Source organism: Humulus lupulus, chromosome 3, assembly GCF_963169125.1.
Source record: "Humulus lupulus chromosome 3, drHumLupu1.1, whole genome shotgun sequence".
NCBI lineage: Eukaryota > Viridiplantae > Streptophyta > Magnoliopsida > Rosales > Cannabaceae > Humulus > Humulus lupulus.
In genome coordinates, this window is record NC_084795.1 from 96,901,009 (window position 1) to 96,914,548 (window position 13,540).

At 33.3% G+C, this 13,540-nt stretch overlaps 1 protein-coding gene and 1 pseudogene across 1 annotated transcript; both read left to right on the forward strand.

Moving 5' to 3' along the window:
* The first annotated feature begins 5,120 nt into the window (after window positions 1–5,120).
* Window positions 5,121–7,323, forward strand: LOC133822999 (cytochrome P450 CYP749A22-like; annotated as a pseudogene).
* Window positions 7,324–7,668: 345 nt separating this feature from the next.
* On the forward strand, window positions 7,669–9,992 carry LOC133822998 (cytochrome P450 CYP749A22-like). Its single transcript, XM_062255526.1, has 5 exons — window positions 7,669–8,062; window positions 8,155–8,378; window positions 8,547–8,779; window positions 8,884–9,262; window positions 9,355–9,992. Exons 1-5 carry the CDS (start codon window positions 7,780–7,782, stop codon window positions 9,781–9,783), a joined length of 1,548 nt encoding a protein of 515 aa, XP_062111510.1. The 5' UTR covers window positions 7,669–7,779; the 3' UTR covers window positions 9,784–9,992.
* The last annotated feature ends 3,548 nt before the right edge of the window (window positions 9,993–13,540 follow it).

Here is a 13,540-nt window from a genome sequence, read left to right on the forward strand (position 1 = left end):
CACTCTTCCAGTCTCCTGCCATATTAAGTTCTTAGAGTGTTCTGCACTTCGATATAATCGCTTCAGCCGCGAAATCAAAGGTAAGTACCATAGCACTTTCTGAGGAATAAGTTTCCTAATCTCCTTACTTTTGTTACGTTTGTACCATGATAAACCACATTCTGGGCAAGCGTCCATGTCTGCATACTCCTTACGATATAAAATACAATCATTCGGACATGCATGAATCTTCTCATACTTCAACCCTATCAAACTTAATATTTTCTTTACTTCATATGTAGACTCCGGAAAACAATTTTCTAGCGGCAAACTCTCCTTGAAAGCAGCTAAAAATTGACTGAAACACTTATCATTAACTCCACTTTCTGCTTTTATGTTATAAAATTTAACCATTGTGGGCAATCTTAGTTTATTGCAACCACTGAACAATTGTCTGTCTGCATCTCTAACCATACTATCAAATTTTTCTGGATTATGAAAAAACTCTTCTTGTGCTTCATCAAGCAATTCTATAGGATGATCATCAAAATCATTACTCTCAAAATTATCTACACCTCGCCTACCTAATGGATATTGGTCATCATTTAATAATTCTCCATGCCAATACCATTTACTATAACTCATATCAAATCCCCGACAAAATACATGATCCTTTATCATGGTAATATTCCCCTTTACTCCATTACCACAATCGATACAAGGACAACGAATTTTTTGTGGATCACTACAATTCTTTAGGCAAAACTCTAAAAATTTGTTGAATCCATCTTGAAATTGTGATGTTTCTCTCCTCTCAAGCATCCATGATTTATCCATACTAATAACAATATTAAATTCCTAATAAGTTAGAAAAAAACTTATATTAGGTTCTAGTCTTATAAATTTTTTAAAAAATTCGACAGAGTATCCTCTGTTTCTATAGAATACCTTAATTTCATAATTACCTATAAAACCAATACAAACAAACACAATAATCAAGCATAGATGAATCCATCATTATTAGGTTCTAGTCTTATAAATTTTTAAAAAAAATTGGCAGAGTATCCTCTGTTTCTATAGCATACCGTAATTTCATAATTACCTATAAAACCATTTAAAACAAACACAATAATCAAGCATAGATGAATCCATCATTATTAAGTTCTAGTCTTATAAAATTTTTAAAAAATTCAGCAGAGTATCCTCTATTTCTATAGCATACCGCAATTTAAAAATTTCCTATAACAACAACACAAACAAACACAATAATCAAGCATAAATCAATCCATCCTTATATCACCACAGCACGCAAATTTCCCAGAGCCTACTTCACTAATTTTCAAACATAACTTTCACTACATCTAATATGCATGATTACATTAGTCTTATCTTTATACATAAATCTTGTAGTAATATAAATAAAAAAAAATAACTAACCTTCAATATTAATCTTCAATGCACTCGAAATGAACAACAAAGTTCACCACTCAATCAACGACCCTACTAAAACATTACATAATTAGTAAACTACATAATTAATTATCAAACCAATAAATAAAAAAAATCAAACTAGTTAATGAAACTAATGAACAACACTTTGATCATCTTCAACCTATTTATTTTTTTTCAAATATTTAAAAAAAAAATTTATCTATTGTCACAATTTCGAAAATTCACTAATATACATATATATATATATTTATAATAAACCTAATTTTTATCACATCATTTAAACTAACAAAATAAACAAATAATTATAAAAATTAACAAAATATTAATTATATTAATTATAAAATTTAACAAAATATTAAATATATTAATTATAAAATTCGGAATAATAAAAAAAAACATAGAAAAATAAAAAATTATCATCAAAACCACATTATAGTAATCTATACCTGTTTTGAAGCTCAAAATCCCCTTGCAATGACAAAAATCCGATCAAAATCCGGCAAGAAACACCAAGAAACAAGGGAGAAAATACCCACGGCCAAATGCCTTTTTTTCTCTAAAAAACAAAAAAAAAATAGATTTTTGGACTATATTTCGGTTTATAGTGTAGAAATGTAGCAAGAAATAAAGAAAAAAAAAGGTTTAGAGAATGAAAATGGGTGTTGGCTCACGGTTGTTAATGGAGGTTTTTGAGGGTTTTGTGCACAAAGGAGAGAGGAGGGTTTGAGAGAGATGACCGTTCGGGGAGATGAAAAGGGTTATAAAACCCTTTTACTTCGGTTTTTAGGTAAAAACCGAAGTGAAAGTAGACTTTCCACTTCGGTTTTTACCTAAAAACCGAAGTTAAAGGTCCATAAGTGGAAAGTGGAAAGTGCCAAGCCCGTGTATTATGTGCACATTTAATTTCGGTTTTTAGGTAAAAACCGAAGTGGAAAGTGCACTTTCTACTTCGGTTTTTACATAAAAACCGAAGTTAAAGGTGCACAAGGGTCGCGTTTGGCTCGGCCATTTTTTTGCATTTTTATTATCTCTAAACATAATACACGGGCTTGTGCAACCAAACACGACCATCTTCACTATGAATTTTTCACTTCGTTTTTTTTTAAAAAGCGAAGTAGTATGTAATTTTTTTCAGAACGCCAATTTCAAAAGCGAAGTAAAAGAGTTTGAAAATGTTTTTACTTCAGTTTTTTTGTATGATCACTATAAAAACCGATGTAAAAGCCTATATTTCTAGTAGTGTATATAAAAGAATAATATAAACATATTAAATAAAAAATTAAACCAAAACACTATTTATGATTTTTTTTAAATATATAATATGATAACCTTTTTAATCATAAATGATAATTTTTTTAATAAAAATAAAAATTATGTATTATATTTTACATTATTATAATAATATTTTATATTATTTTTAATTTATATTAATATAAGTATTTAATATCTAGTTTTGTATTAAATATTGTTATAATAATATTCTATAATATTTGAATTCATATTAATATAATTAGTAAAAAATTAGGATTATATATTATTGTCATAATAATATTTTATAACATTTAAATTTATATTAATATAATTTTTAAATATGTAGTCTATTATATATTATTATAATAATGATATTTTATAATTTTGAATTTGAATTTATATTAATATAATTATTATATATGTAGTCTTATATTAAATATTATTATAATAATGATATTTTATAATATTTGAATTTATTGTATTGTAATGTAATTAATAAATATATATTTTAAGTTAGTTTTAAAGATATATTCCGTTAAATATTTAGAATATTCCGTCAAAATTAACAAAACAAATCGTTAAAACTAAGAATTTTCGTTTTCTACACACTTTTTAAATAGAAGAGATAATATATATAATAATTACATAATGATTATATTAATAAATAATTTTTTTAATTTTTTTAAAAAAATTATTAGTTTAATTCTTGTTGACGGTGAAATCTCGTCAACGAAATTAGATCGGAAAACTCAAAGGTAAGTCAGGTGATGTTTCTATAAGAACTGAGAATAAACTTTAAGGAAAAGTTAACACAGATAAATGATGGAGCAAGTCTTGATATATTTCTCAATAGCCTCTGCTTACAATGAATTTTCCAACCCCTCATTCTGAGGGGTCAAGCTCCTTTTATAGTTGGGCTCTAATGGGCCCTGGGTACATGGTGGTCCAGGGGACCAGATGGTACACAAGTACACTAACAGGAGAGTGGTTCCAGGGGTAGTAGTGTCGGCTCTGGTACAAGGTCAGAGATCATGGGAGCACCTCACCTCCTGTACCTGGTCATGCCTCCACTACCTGCCTGGTACGGGTGTCAGAGGAGTGGCTGGTGAGGACCACAGATGGTACTTTGTTCGTACCTCCACTACTCATCTGACGTGGGTACTATGTCCGTACTCTAACTCCTTTCAGTTCGTCAGTGGACTCCGTACCTCATGAGATCAATGCCATGTGACCCTCATTTGCAAGGCATAGATGCGAGGTGGTAATGAACCATGCACTGGCCGTGCCTTGCAAGGCTCCTAGTGGCGAAGGGCCTAGCTATACTTGTCTCCTTGCGGCATGGATCCAGACTAGTGACGTGATGGTGCAACGGCCTCCCGAGAAGATGGTGGCCTACGGGCCTCGCTGGGGGCGTGCGCGCATGAAGGCCTCGCTGGGGGCGCGCGCGCATGAGGGCCTCGCTGGGGGCGCGCGGCTGATGGCCTCGCTGGGGGCGCGCACATGGAGGGCCTCGCTGGTGGCGCGTGCCTGATGGCCTCGCTAGGGGGCGCGCGCGCATGAGGGCCTCGCTGGGGGCGCGCGGCTGATGGCCTCGCTGGGGGCGCGCGCATGAGGGCCTCGCTGGTGGCGCGTGCCTGATGGCCTTGCTAGGGGGCGCGTGCATGAGGGCCTCGCTGGTGGCGCGTGCCTAATGGCCTCACTAGGGGGTGCATGCCTGATGGCCCGAGGACCCAATGAGAGTGTAGGCGTATGGGGGTCTAAGTGCGTTCTTTGGGTCTTTTATAAGCGTGGAATATTGAGCATCCACGGGTGTATGTCCCGGGCGTCTTTGGCAGCGTTTACACGTATGAGTGCATCTTGACCCGTGGGCATGTCAGCCTTGCGCGGGCACGTCGGACCTCACTATGTGAGGGCCTTGTGCACCTATCCTCTTGCAGTATTCATTGTGGCCCCTTAGCTTAGCAGGGCCAAACCTTGTGGCTCATAATGTGTTGTTTCTCAGGAGATGATCTCTTGTATTCAACAAGGCCTACAGGCTCGAGCCCAATAACATGAATAAGTGACATTCATCCTTATGTTCCAACGAGGGACTAAAGAGTTTTTATTTGGTGGATTTTTGGCATCCACAATTCTTAAAATAGAAACTTTATAAATAATATATTCTTAACATAATATTATAACATGTCACTCAAAAAGTAACCACTTACGTAACCATTAAAAACTCCTCCATATATATAATTAATGTTACCAGCCATGGAGAAGAATAAAGAACATAACATAGGCAAAAGTGCTCAATTTATACATTTGTAGAGTATCAACAAGCTTTATATATTTTTTTATTATAAGAATAATTTTTATTTATTGTTCTTGAAATATCTTAATTGCTTCAAATAAGTTTTTTAACAACTATATTTGTAGAATTAATGTTAATACAACACATTGATAAACATATACCTATATAATTAATAGATATGTACATATTTATACGCCAGCTATGGAAAAGAAAAAAGAAAAGAACATGGGCAAAAGTGTTCTATAAATTGATTTTATATAATATTAATTCATTTGTATTCAACTTCCAATTGGAATGGGCCTGAATATTTAAGTTGACTTAAATATAAAATTCACCCACACAGACTCTTTCAATTCGAATATTTAGTGTTTTGGTTTCATTCTTTACATTGCAGAATTCAGGAAAAGAAAACCAGAAAAGATGACTATAACAAGAGATTTTGTACTAATAATATTTGCTAACTTTCTTTGTTTGTGTCTTCTCTTAGCTCTGATCAAGATCTTCCACAAACGATGGTGGGCACCAACTAGCTTACAGTATCAAATGAGTTTGAGAGGAATCAAAGGCCCTTCTTATAGATTCATCCATGGAAGCACCAAAGATATCTTGAGCATGCACAAGGAAGCCAGGGCCTCACCTTTTGGTTTGTCGCATGACATATTTCCAAAACTTCAGCCTCATATTCACTATTGGACTAAATTATATGGTAAAAGAAACTCTTATTGCACTATGATTATGGGTATGACTAGTTGAATTTGGTTACAAAAGTTTGATTTTAAGCTTTTGTAGTAAGTTCAGTCTTTTTTATGACACAGGAAAGAACTTTCTTCAGTGGGATGGTTCTAAACCTCAGTTGGTTATAACAGAGACAGAACTGGTGAAAGAGATACTGAATGATAGAGATGGAGCCTATTCCAAAGGAAAGATAAAACCCTTTTTGAAGCAGTTATTAGGAGATGGGCTTGTGATTTCTGAAGGTGAAAAGTGGGCAAAAGCCCTTATTTGAACTCTTATATAGTCAATATGATGTTTCGAAGTATGTCATGGGATTTGTTTTTTTTTTTTTTTTTTAATTCATTTGGGAACAGAGGATGATTCCAGCAATGATTAATGGGGTTGAAGCCATGTTAGAAAGATGGAAATGTCAAGAAGGAAAAGAGGTTGAAGTGTTTGAAGAGTATAGGTTCTTAACTTCAGAAGTGATTTCCAGGACAGCATTTGGGAGCAATTACTTAGAAGGGAAGAAAACTTTTGAGATGATAAGTAGGTTGACCTTATTGGCTTCCAAAAATTTTTACAATCAAAGTTTTCCTGTCATCAGGTAAAGTATTTACTTCATTAATGCTTGCTTGCTGAGCACATAATTTCTGCTAAGCACAATAGTTATTTTGATCCATATTGCAGTAGGTTGTTCAGAAACCATGATCAGACAGAATCAGAGAAGCTTAAGAAAGAAGTTCACCAGTTGATAGTAAATTTAATTAAGAAAAAAGAAGAAAAAGTAGTGAGTGGAGAGGACAGCTATGGGAATGATTTTCTTGGATTGCTGGTAAAGGCTCACCATGAAGCCAACCAGAACCTGAGAATTTCAGTGGATGATGTGGTTGATGAGTGCAAGACATTTTACTTTACTGGGCAAGAAACCACTAATAGTTTACTTGCTTGGACTGTGTTTCTTCTATCAGTCCACACTGATTGGCAAGAAGAAGTAAGAAAAGAGGTTCTTAGTCTATTTGGAAGACAAAATCCAAACCCAGATGACTTAGTAAAACTTAAAACTGTAAGATAATTAACTTTTTAATGTGACCAAAAGTTTCATTTTTTTGAATTTCTGATATGTTTTCTGTAATTCATTTCTAAACAGATGGGCCTGATCATTAATGAGTCTCTAAGACTATATCCCCCAGTGATTAGTATTTCCAGCTAATATTAGCTTGTTCATTTCAAATTTAGCAATTCACCATGACCCTCAAATATGCGGAGAACATGCGCATCTTTTCAAACCAAATAGATTCTCAGAAGGAGTTGCTAAAGCTACTAATAATAACATTGCTGCATTCTTACCCTTTGGAATAGGACATCGAAACTGTGTTGGATTGAACTTTGCCATTGCGGAAGCAAGGATTGCACTGACGATGATTTTACAACGCTGCCTTAACATTATCCCCGGTCTATGTTCACTCGCCAGTTCAGGTTCTCACAAACAGACCACAATATGGAGTTCAAGTAATTCTACATCCATTTTGAAGGCCAAATTTGCATGTGTTATAAGGTTACTTGACATTCTTATCCATTGTAAAGTAATTGCTAGAAGACATACTGAAAGCTCAAAATTGCTTTATAAACTACTTTTACTTTTCCTGCTCTGTTTGCTTTTTTATATCTTTGAAGACTTGTAGTAGTATTTATTTATTAATTTTTTTGGAGGGGAACTTTTAGTAGTATTTTTCCAGCTACATGGAAATTTCAAGGTACTATAGTCATCAATATTGACTAATTGTCCTTGTTGGTTACGTAATTAAATTTCTTCGTAAGTTTTTGTTTGCATTATTTTTATGAGCTAATAGACATCCTCCCCTGCTGCTTGTCAAAAGGAGAATGACTTAATCAAATTTGAATGGGATTGAGAATAAAATATTGATGAGGGACCCATAATCTATTGATGATAAGGTCCAATTAAAGCTAACACCAAGTACCATTAGAAAGGGCAAAAAATATCCGAGTCTCTTCACCATAGAGATTAGAGTTTAAGAGAACAAGAGAGGCTTGAATATACTGATAATTTTGTGAAAAGAAAGAAAAAGATGAGAGGGGTGAGTGATCTAAATGTCCTTATTTTAGGCTTTATTTTCTTGTGTCTTTCCTTAGCTCTAATCAAGATCTTGCACATGCTATGGTGGGCTCCAATGAGGGTAAAATATTTGATGGGTTTACAAGGAGTGAAAGGTCCTCCTTATAGATTCATCCATGGAAGCACCAAAGAGATTATGAGCATGCAAAAAGAAGCCATGGCCAAACCTTTGGGTTTATCCAATAACATATACCCTAAACTTCTGCCTCACGTTCACTGTTGGACCAACTTATATGGTAACACATACTCTTGTCACTTTGGCTCTCTGAATCTTGCTTGGTAAAGATTTCCTTTTTTTTATAAGCTATATTTTGGTCTCCCACTGCAGGAAAGAATTATCTTCAGTGGTATGGTAAGCAACCTCAATTAGCTGTTACTGAACCAGAGTTGATCAAAGAAATACTGAGTGATAGACAAAGACTCTATCCAAAAAACAAGCCTCAACTGTTTGTCAAGAAGCTATTGGGTGATGGTCTTGCCTCATCTCAAGGTGAGAAGTGGGCGAAAATGCGGAAAATCGCCAATCATGCCTTCCAAACAGAGAGCTTGAAAGTAAGTTTTGTTTCTTAAACTGTTATCTTTCTAGTTAAAGACCGCACCAAGAGACTAGCATTTAATCTTCATGTCATGAAGTCTACAGAAACTACAAGCTATGCATCATGCCATAAGAAACTCACAATTAAACCAGAAACTTAATACAAAAAATGGGATTCTTGGTAGGGTATGATTCCTGCGATGATTTCCAGTGCTGAAACCATGTTAGAAAGATGGAAATGTCATGAAGGTAAAGAGGTTGAAGTGTACGAGGACTTTAGATTGTTGACTGCAGAAGTCATTTCCAGGACAGCTTTTGGGAGCAGTTACTTGGAAGGGAAGAACGTATTTGAGATGTTAGTGAAGTTAACCGCTATAACTTCCAGAAACTTAGTCAAACAAAGGTTTCCTGGTTTAAGGTAAATTTGTTTGTTTTAACTCAATAGACATGTTAAGCAATAGCAAAATTCTCTTAGCTCTTACTAAGAATTAAGAAAGTATTTCTTGTTTATTTATTTTGCAGTATGTTTTTTAAAACTCATGATCAGATAGAATCAGAGAAGCTCGAAAAAGGAATACGGGACTCCATATTAAAGATAATTAAGAAAAGGGAAGAGAGTATAATGAATAGAGAAGAAGATGGCTTTGGCAGTGATTTTCTTGGAGTACTACTGAAGGCTCATCACGATGCCAACATAAACCAGAGGATTTCAGTAGATGATATGGTGGATGAATGCAAGACGTTTTATTTTGCTGGGCAGGAAACAACTAATACATTACTTGGGTGGTCTGTATTTCTTCTGGCAGTACATACAGATTGGCAAGAGAAAGCAAGAAATGAGGTGCTTGAAATATTCGGGAAACAAAATCCAAATGCAGATGGCATAACAGAACTTAAATCTGTAAGAAAGTTAATTCCCACTTGTCTAGATAGCAAAACAATATCAATTGTTGTTTACTTTCTGATTCCATTCTATGATTCCCATGCGTGCAGATGGGCTTGATCATCAATGAGACCCTACGGTTATATTCACCAGTAGTTGTAATGTCAAGAAAAGTTGAAAGCGAAGTGAAATTAGGAAAGCTCAACCTTCCAGCAAATACAGTTTTGTACATACCAATCCTAGCACTACACCATGATCCTGAAATCTGGGGAGATGATGTTCATCTTTTCAAACCAGAGAGATTCTCTCAGGGAGTTTCTAAAGCTACAAAAGACAACATGGCTGCTTTCCTTCCCTTTGGAATGGGACCTCGAACTTGTTTAGGCTTTAATTTTGCCATCAATGAAGCAAAGATAGTTTTGGCAATGATTCTGCAACGCTATAGCTTCACCTTGTCCCCGGCGTATGTCCATTCGCCAGTTCAGATTCTCACAACTCGCCCACAGCATGGAATTCAAGTGATCCTACAGCCGCTTTGAAGCCTAAGTTAAGTACGCGACTGGAAACTAATTACCTTGGGTGCAAACAATGTTTTACACCATTTTCTAAAAGAAAATATTTAAAGAGTGAGTTGTTGTGTTGTCCTAAAACTGGTATCTTTGCTTCACAACATTTGCTAAAATAAATATTCAAATAGTTGTTGTGTTGTATCTAAATCTAATATCAATCTCTCCATTGTTTGCTTTTAGTTGTTAGTTTTTTTCTAAGTAGTAAGAGTGACTATATCAACATTAAGATTGAATAGGAACAATAATATTATTATCTAGTCTAAGGCCATGCTTATTTAATCCACATGTCGATTAAAAATACAACCGACATGAGATAGGAATGCTCCAGAAGTTTTGACAATAAAGCTTTAATGTTATAAAAGATTACACCTAGTTCATTTAGATACTTTGAATTATTGTTGATTGCTTGCACTAAAGAGAGTCTCAATATACAACTTGAATTGGTAGACCAATAGCATGAGCCCAATTTAGTCTCACCAATAGAGCAAGAGCTACAACTTGAAAGAATGATAAACCACCAATAAGACAAACAAAGATGGTGAGTTTCAATACAGATGGTCAGTGGAATCATCAAATCATGTTATACAATGTATGGTCAGGGAAATATTTGGTTTATCTCTTGAACTCAAAAGCTTGAAAATGGCAAAAGTGAGGAAGAAAAGGTTTTGGCCTTGGTTTTACCCAATTCAAGATGATCTCAACTGTGCATTTCAAAAGGATAGGTACTTGAGTACCGTGGAACGGTCTTAATTAATGACGTACTCGAATGGGAAAAAGTTGAAAGGACATTGATTGACGCCTTAGAATGACAACAGACTCACTAGGCGAATGACACATGTCGTCAACATTTAATGCTGTCAGATGAAGAGTCTTAAAGAAGTCTCCATTGTGTTGAGCACAAGCAGAGATTTGGGGGCAAATGTTGCTCGTATTTTTCTAAATCCTCTCATGTGAGGCGTTCTCGGGGATACATGATCATCTCGATACACGTGTAACACTTAGAGTGAATTATTTGAGGCTCGACAAGTGGTTTGTCATGTGATTATCCAATTCCCTAGTAGACAACCAATGCTACTCGCGACGCACCAAAGTTGAAGGCCGACTAGCTCCTTGGGCAATGACTACTTGCATCCAACCCTTATTTCCCCAAAGGGATTACTAGGGTTGTTCAGTAGTTAGTTTGATATTTTTCAACATGCAACCCATCCAATTAACCAAGAACTAGTATCTAACTTGATAAACATTGTGAGCGGGCTAACTTGCCCAACTTACGTAGCTTTCTTTTTTTTAATAAAAAATCCTAAAATTTAAATTTCTTATTAAATTATTTCATTGTTGAAATTCAATACAAAATGTATCTTTGTAAATATTAAAGAGTAGTTAAAAGACTTGGAGATAAATTTAAAAAGAAAAGATAATTTCTTTTATAAATTAGTTTATATTTATTGTAAAAAGATAATATAATAAATTAATTGAAAATAAAATTTAATATTTATGTATTTATATATTTGAGCAATTTCTAAAGCATTAATTGAATTAAAATTTAAACATCACTAATTTATAAATATAAATTGTATATATTAAAAAACTAATAAATAATCAAATAAATAAATATAAGCTTAATTGGGTGGGTTAGAAAAATGCTCATGTTTTTCAGGTTGTGTTTTTCTTGGAATTAGATTGAGTGGGTTAATTAGATTGTGCGGGTTGCAAATTTTTTGAACAGCCTGTAACAATGCCCTATTCCTTTCTCTTTGTAAAAGCGTCACTCAGTTTATATTTATTAGAAAAATACCATTATTGAGAAAAGTTCAGTGGGGCCTTGTTAAAACATGCAATTTGTGTCCAATTATTTAAAATAAAAAATGTAGTGTCTTTATGAAGTTTTAAAAATAAAATCCCCACATCACAGTGTGTGCCAAGAAGAAAACCTATTGCCTACCTGAAAGGGGGAAAGTAATGGAGTGAGCTAAAAACCTAGTAAGGAAGTACAAATAAAATACAACACAAAGAAACACATTACAGTCCACTTCATAGCGTAAGCTCATGACATATCATATCATAATCATATCATAACCATACACTTTATCTGCATATATCATCATAACAAATAAAGCAAGAAAGTTCTAGGAGGCAACCGGTAAAGCATAAACCAGTAAAACCTCTTCTATGAGGTAAATAAGAACTCTGATCCTCGAATAACCTCGGTGCGCCCGCCCTATGAGTTTCGTCATATCCTTAGCCACTCTTTTTTTTTTGTCGCATTCAACACGCTAACAACCTACTGCTTTTCATACAACATACAAACATAAATACAAGCAACTCATTTCATAACATAATAGCTCGTTCATCTCATAACATAATAGTTTATACTTCTCATAACATAATTCATAAAAATTCTAACTAACTTCCTTACCTCAAGTCCAAGCAATTTAAATAGCGGGATGCTTCACAATAAGTCTAAAATCACAACTCAAACATTCGTTTCAATATCAAGTAAGACTACACATGCCCAACAAACATACCACACATGTGCATGGGTCATGCCCATGTTACATCACAAAATCAAAGAAGAATAACTCTCTACCTTACTATTGTAATCTCAACGAATGCCAAACAACAAACGTTTACTCAATTAAATGAAATATTTTGAATGTAACTAAATTTGCACGCGACATGCATACTTGAGAAAGTCTTTAAAACGTGCGTAGAAGTTGGTAGATTTTTAATCCTTTTTATTCTTAGAAATCATGTATGGTTTTATTAAACAAAAATATTTTACCAACTTGATTCATATCGCAAAGCTATACTAAAATCGTACTCTGAATATAACTAAAACAATTATTTTATTTTAGTTATCATTTTTCAAATATTAATCCTATTTATTATTCTTAACTTAAATAAAATAATCAGAGAAGTATAATACCTTTTTCTGTTTCTTTTCTCACCAAAAAAATTAATTATTAGAAAATAATTTAACATAATTATTTAAGATAAAACAATCTTTGGTACTCACTTCCTTTTCCAAATGGTTAAAGAAAATAATTACATATTTGACTTTGATAAATTAGAAATATCTCAAGGTCACCACATTTTCATAATTATCATAATTTAATTAAGTTGGAAAAAAGTTTCTTTTATACCATCTTATACTCAAATTAAAAAAAAATACTTAGTCTCACAAAATAATGCCATTTAGTTAAATATCTTACAAATAAAAAATGCACTATTTTAATTAAAATATTTCATATTTTAAAGTAGGTAAAATCACATTTTTCATGCATAAAGTCTAAGGCTTAATTTATTTGAGCATATGCTTTACATATTATATTTAAAAGACGTTTTCTTAATAACTTAAAAAATTCCAGCAAGCATTTTTATTGTTTAAATCCACTTAATTGGACAAAAACATATTTCTTTCACAAAAATATAAAAAACTGCATGTGTTTAATTAAATAAAAATCTCATTAAAATGTGAAATAAAATATCTTTTGTTTATATAAGTTCTAAAATATCATTTTTAAGGCATAACTTGTGTATTTTTTTTAAATCATTGATTAATTATCACAACGAAAATGAAAAAAAAACAGCAAGCATATTCATTTAAAATATACATCTTAATCATGTTTAAATCATCACTTAGCATGTTTCTACCATTTCATGTACTCCAAGAAACATTAATATCTAAACAATCTACATGCAAAACCAAATTAACCTTTTTAAAAAA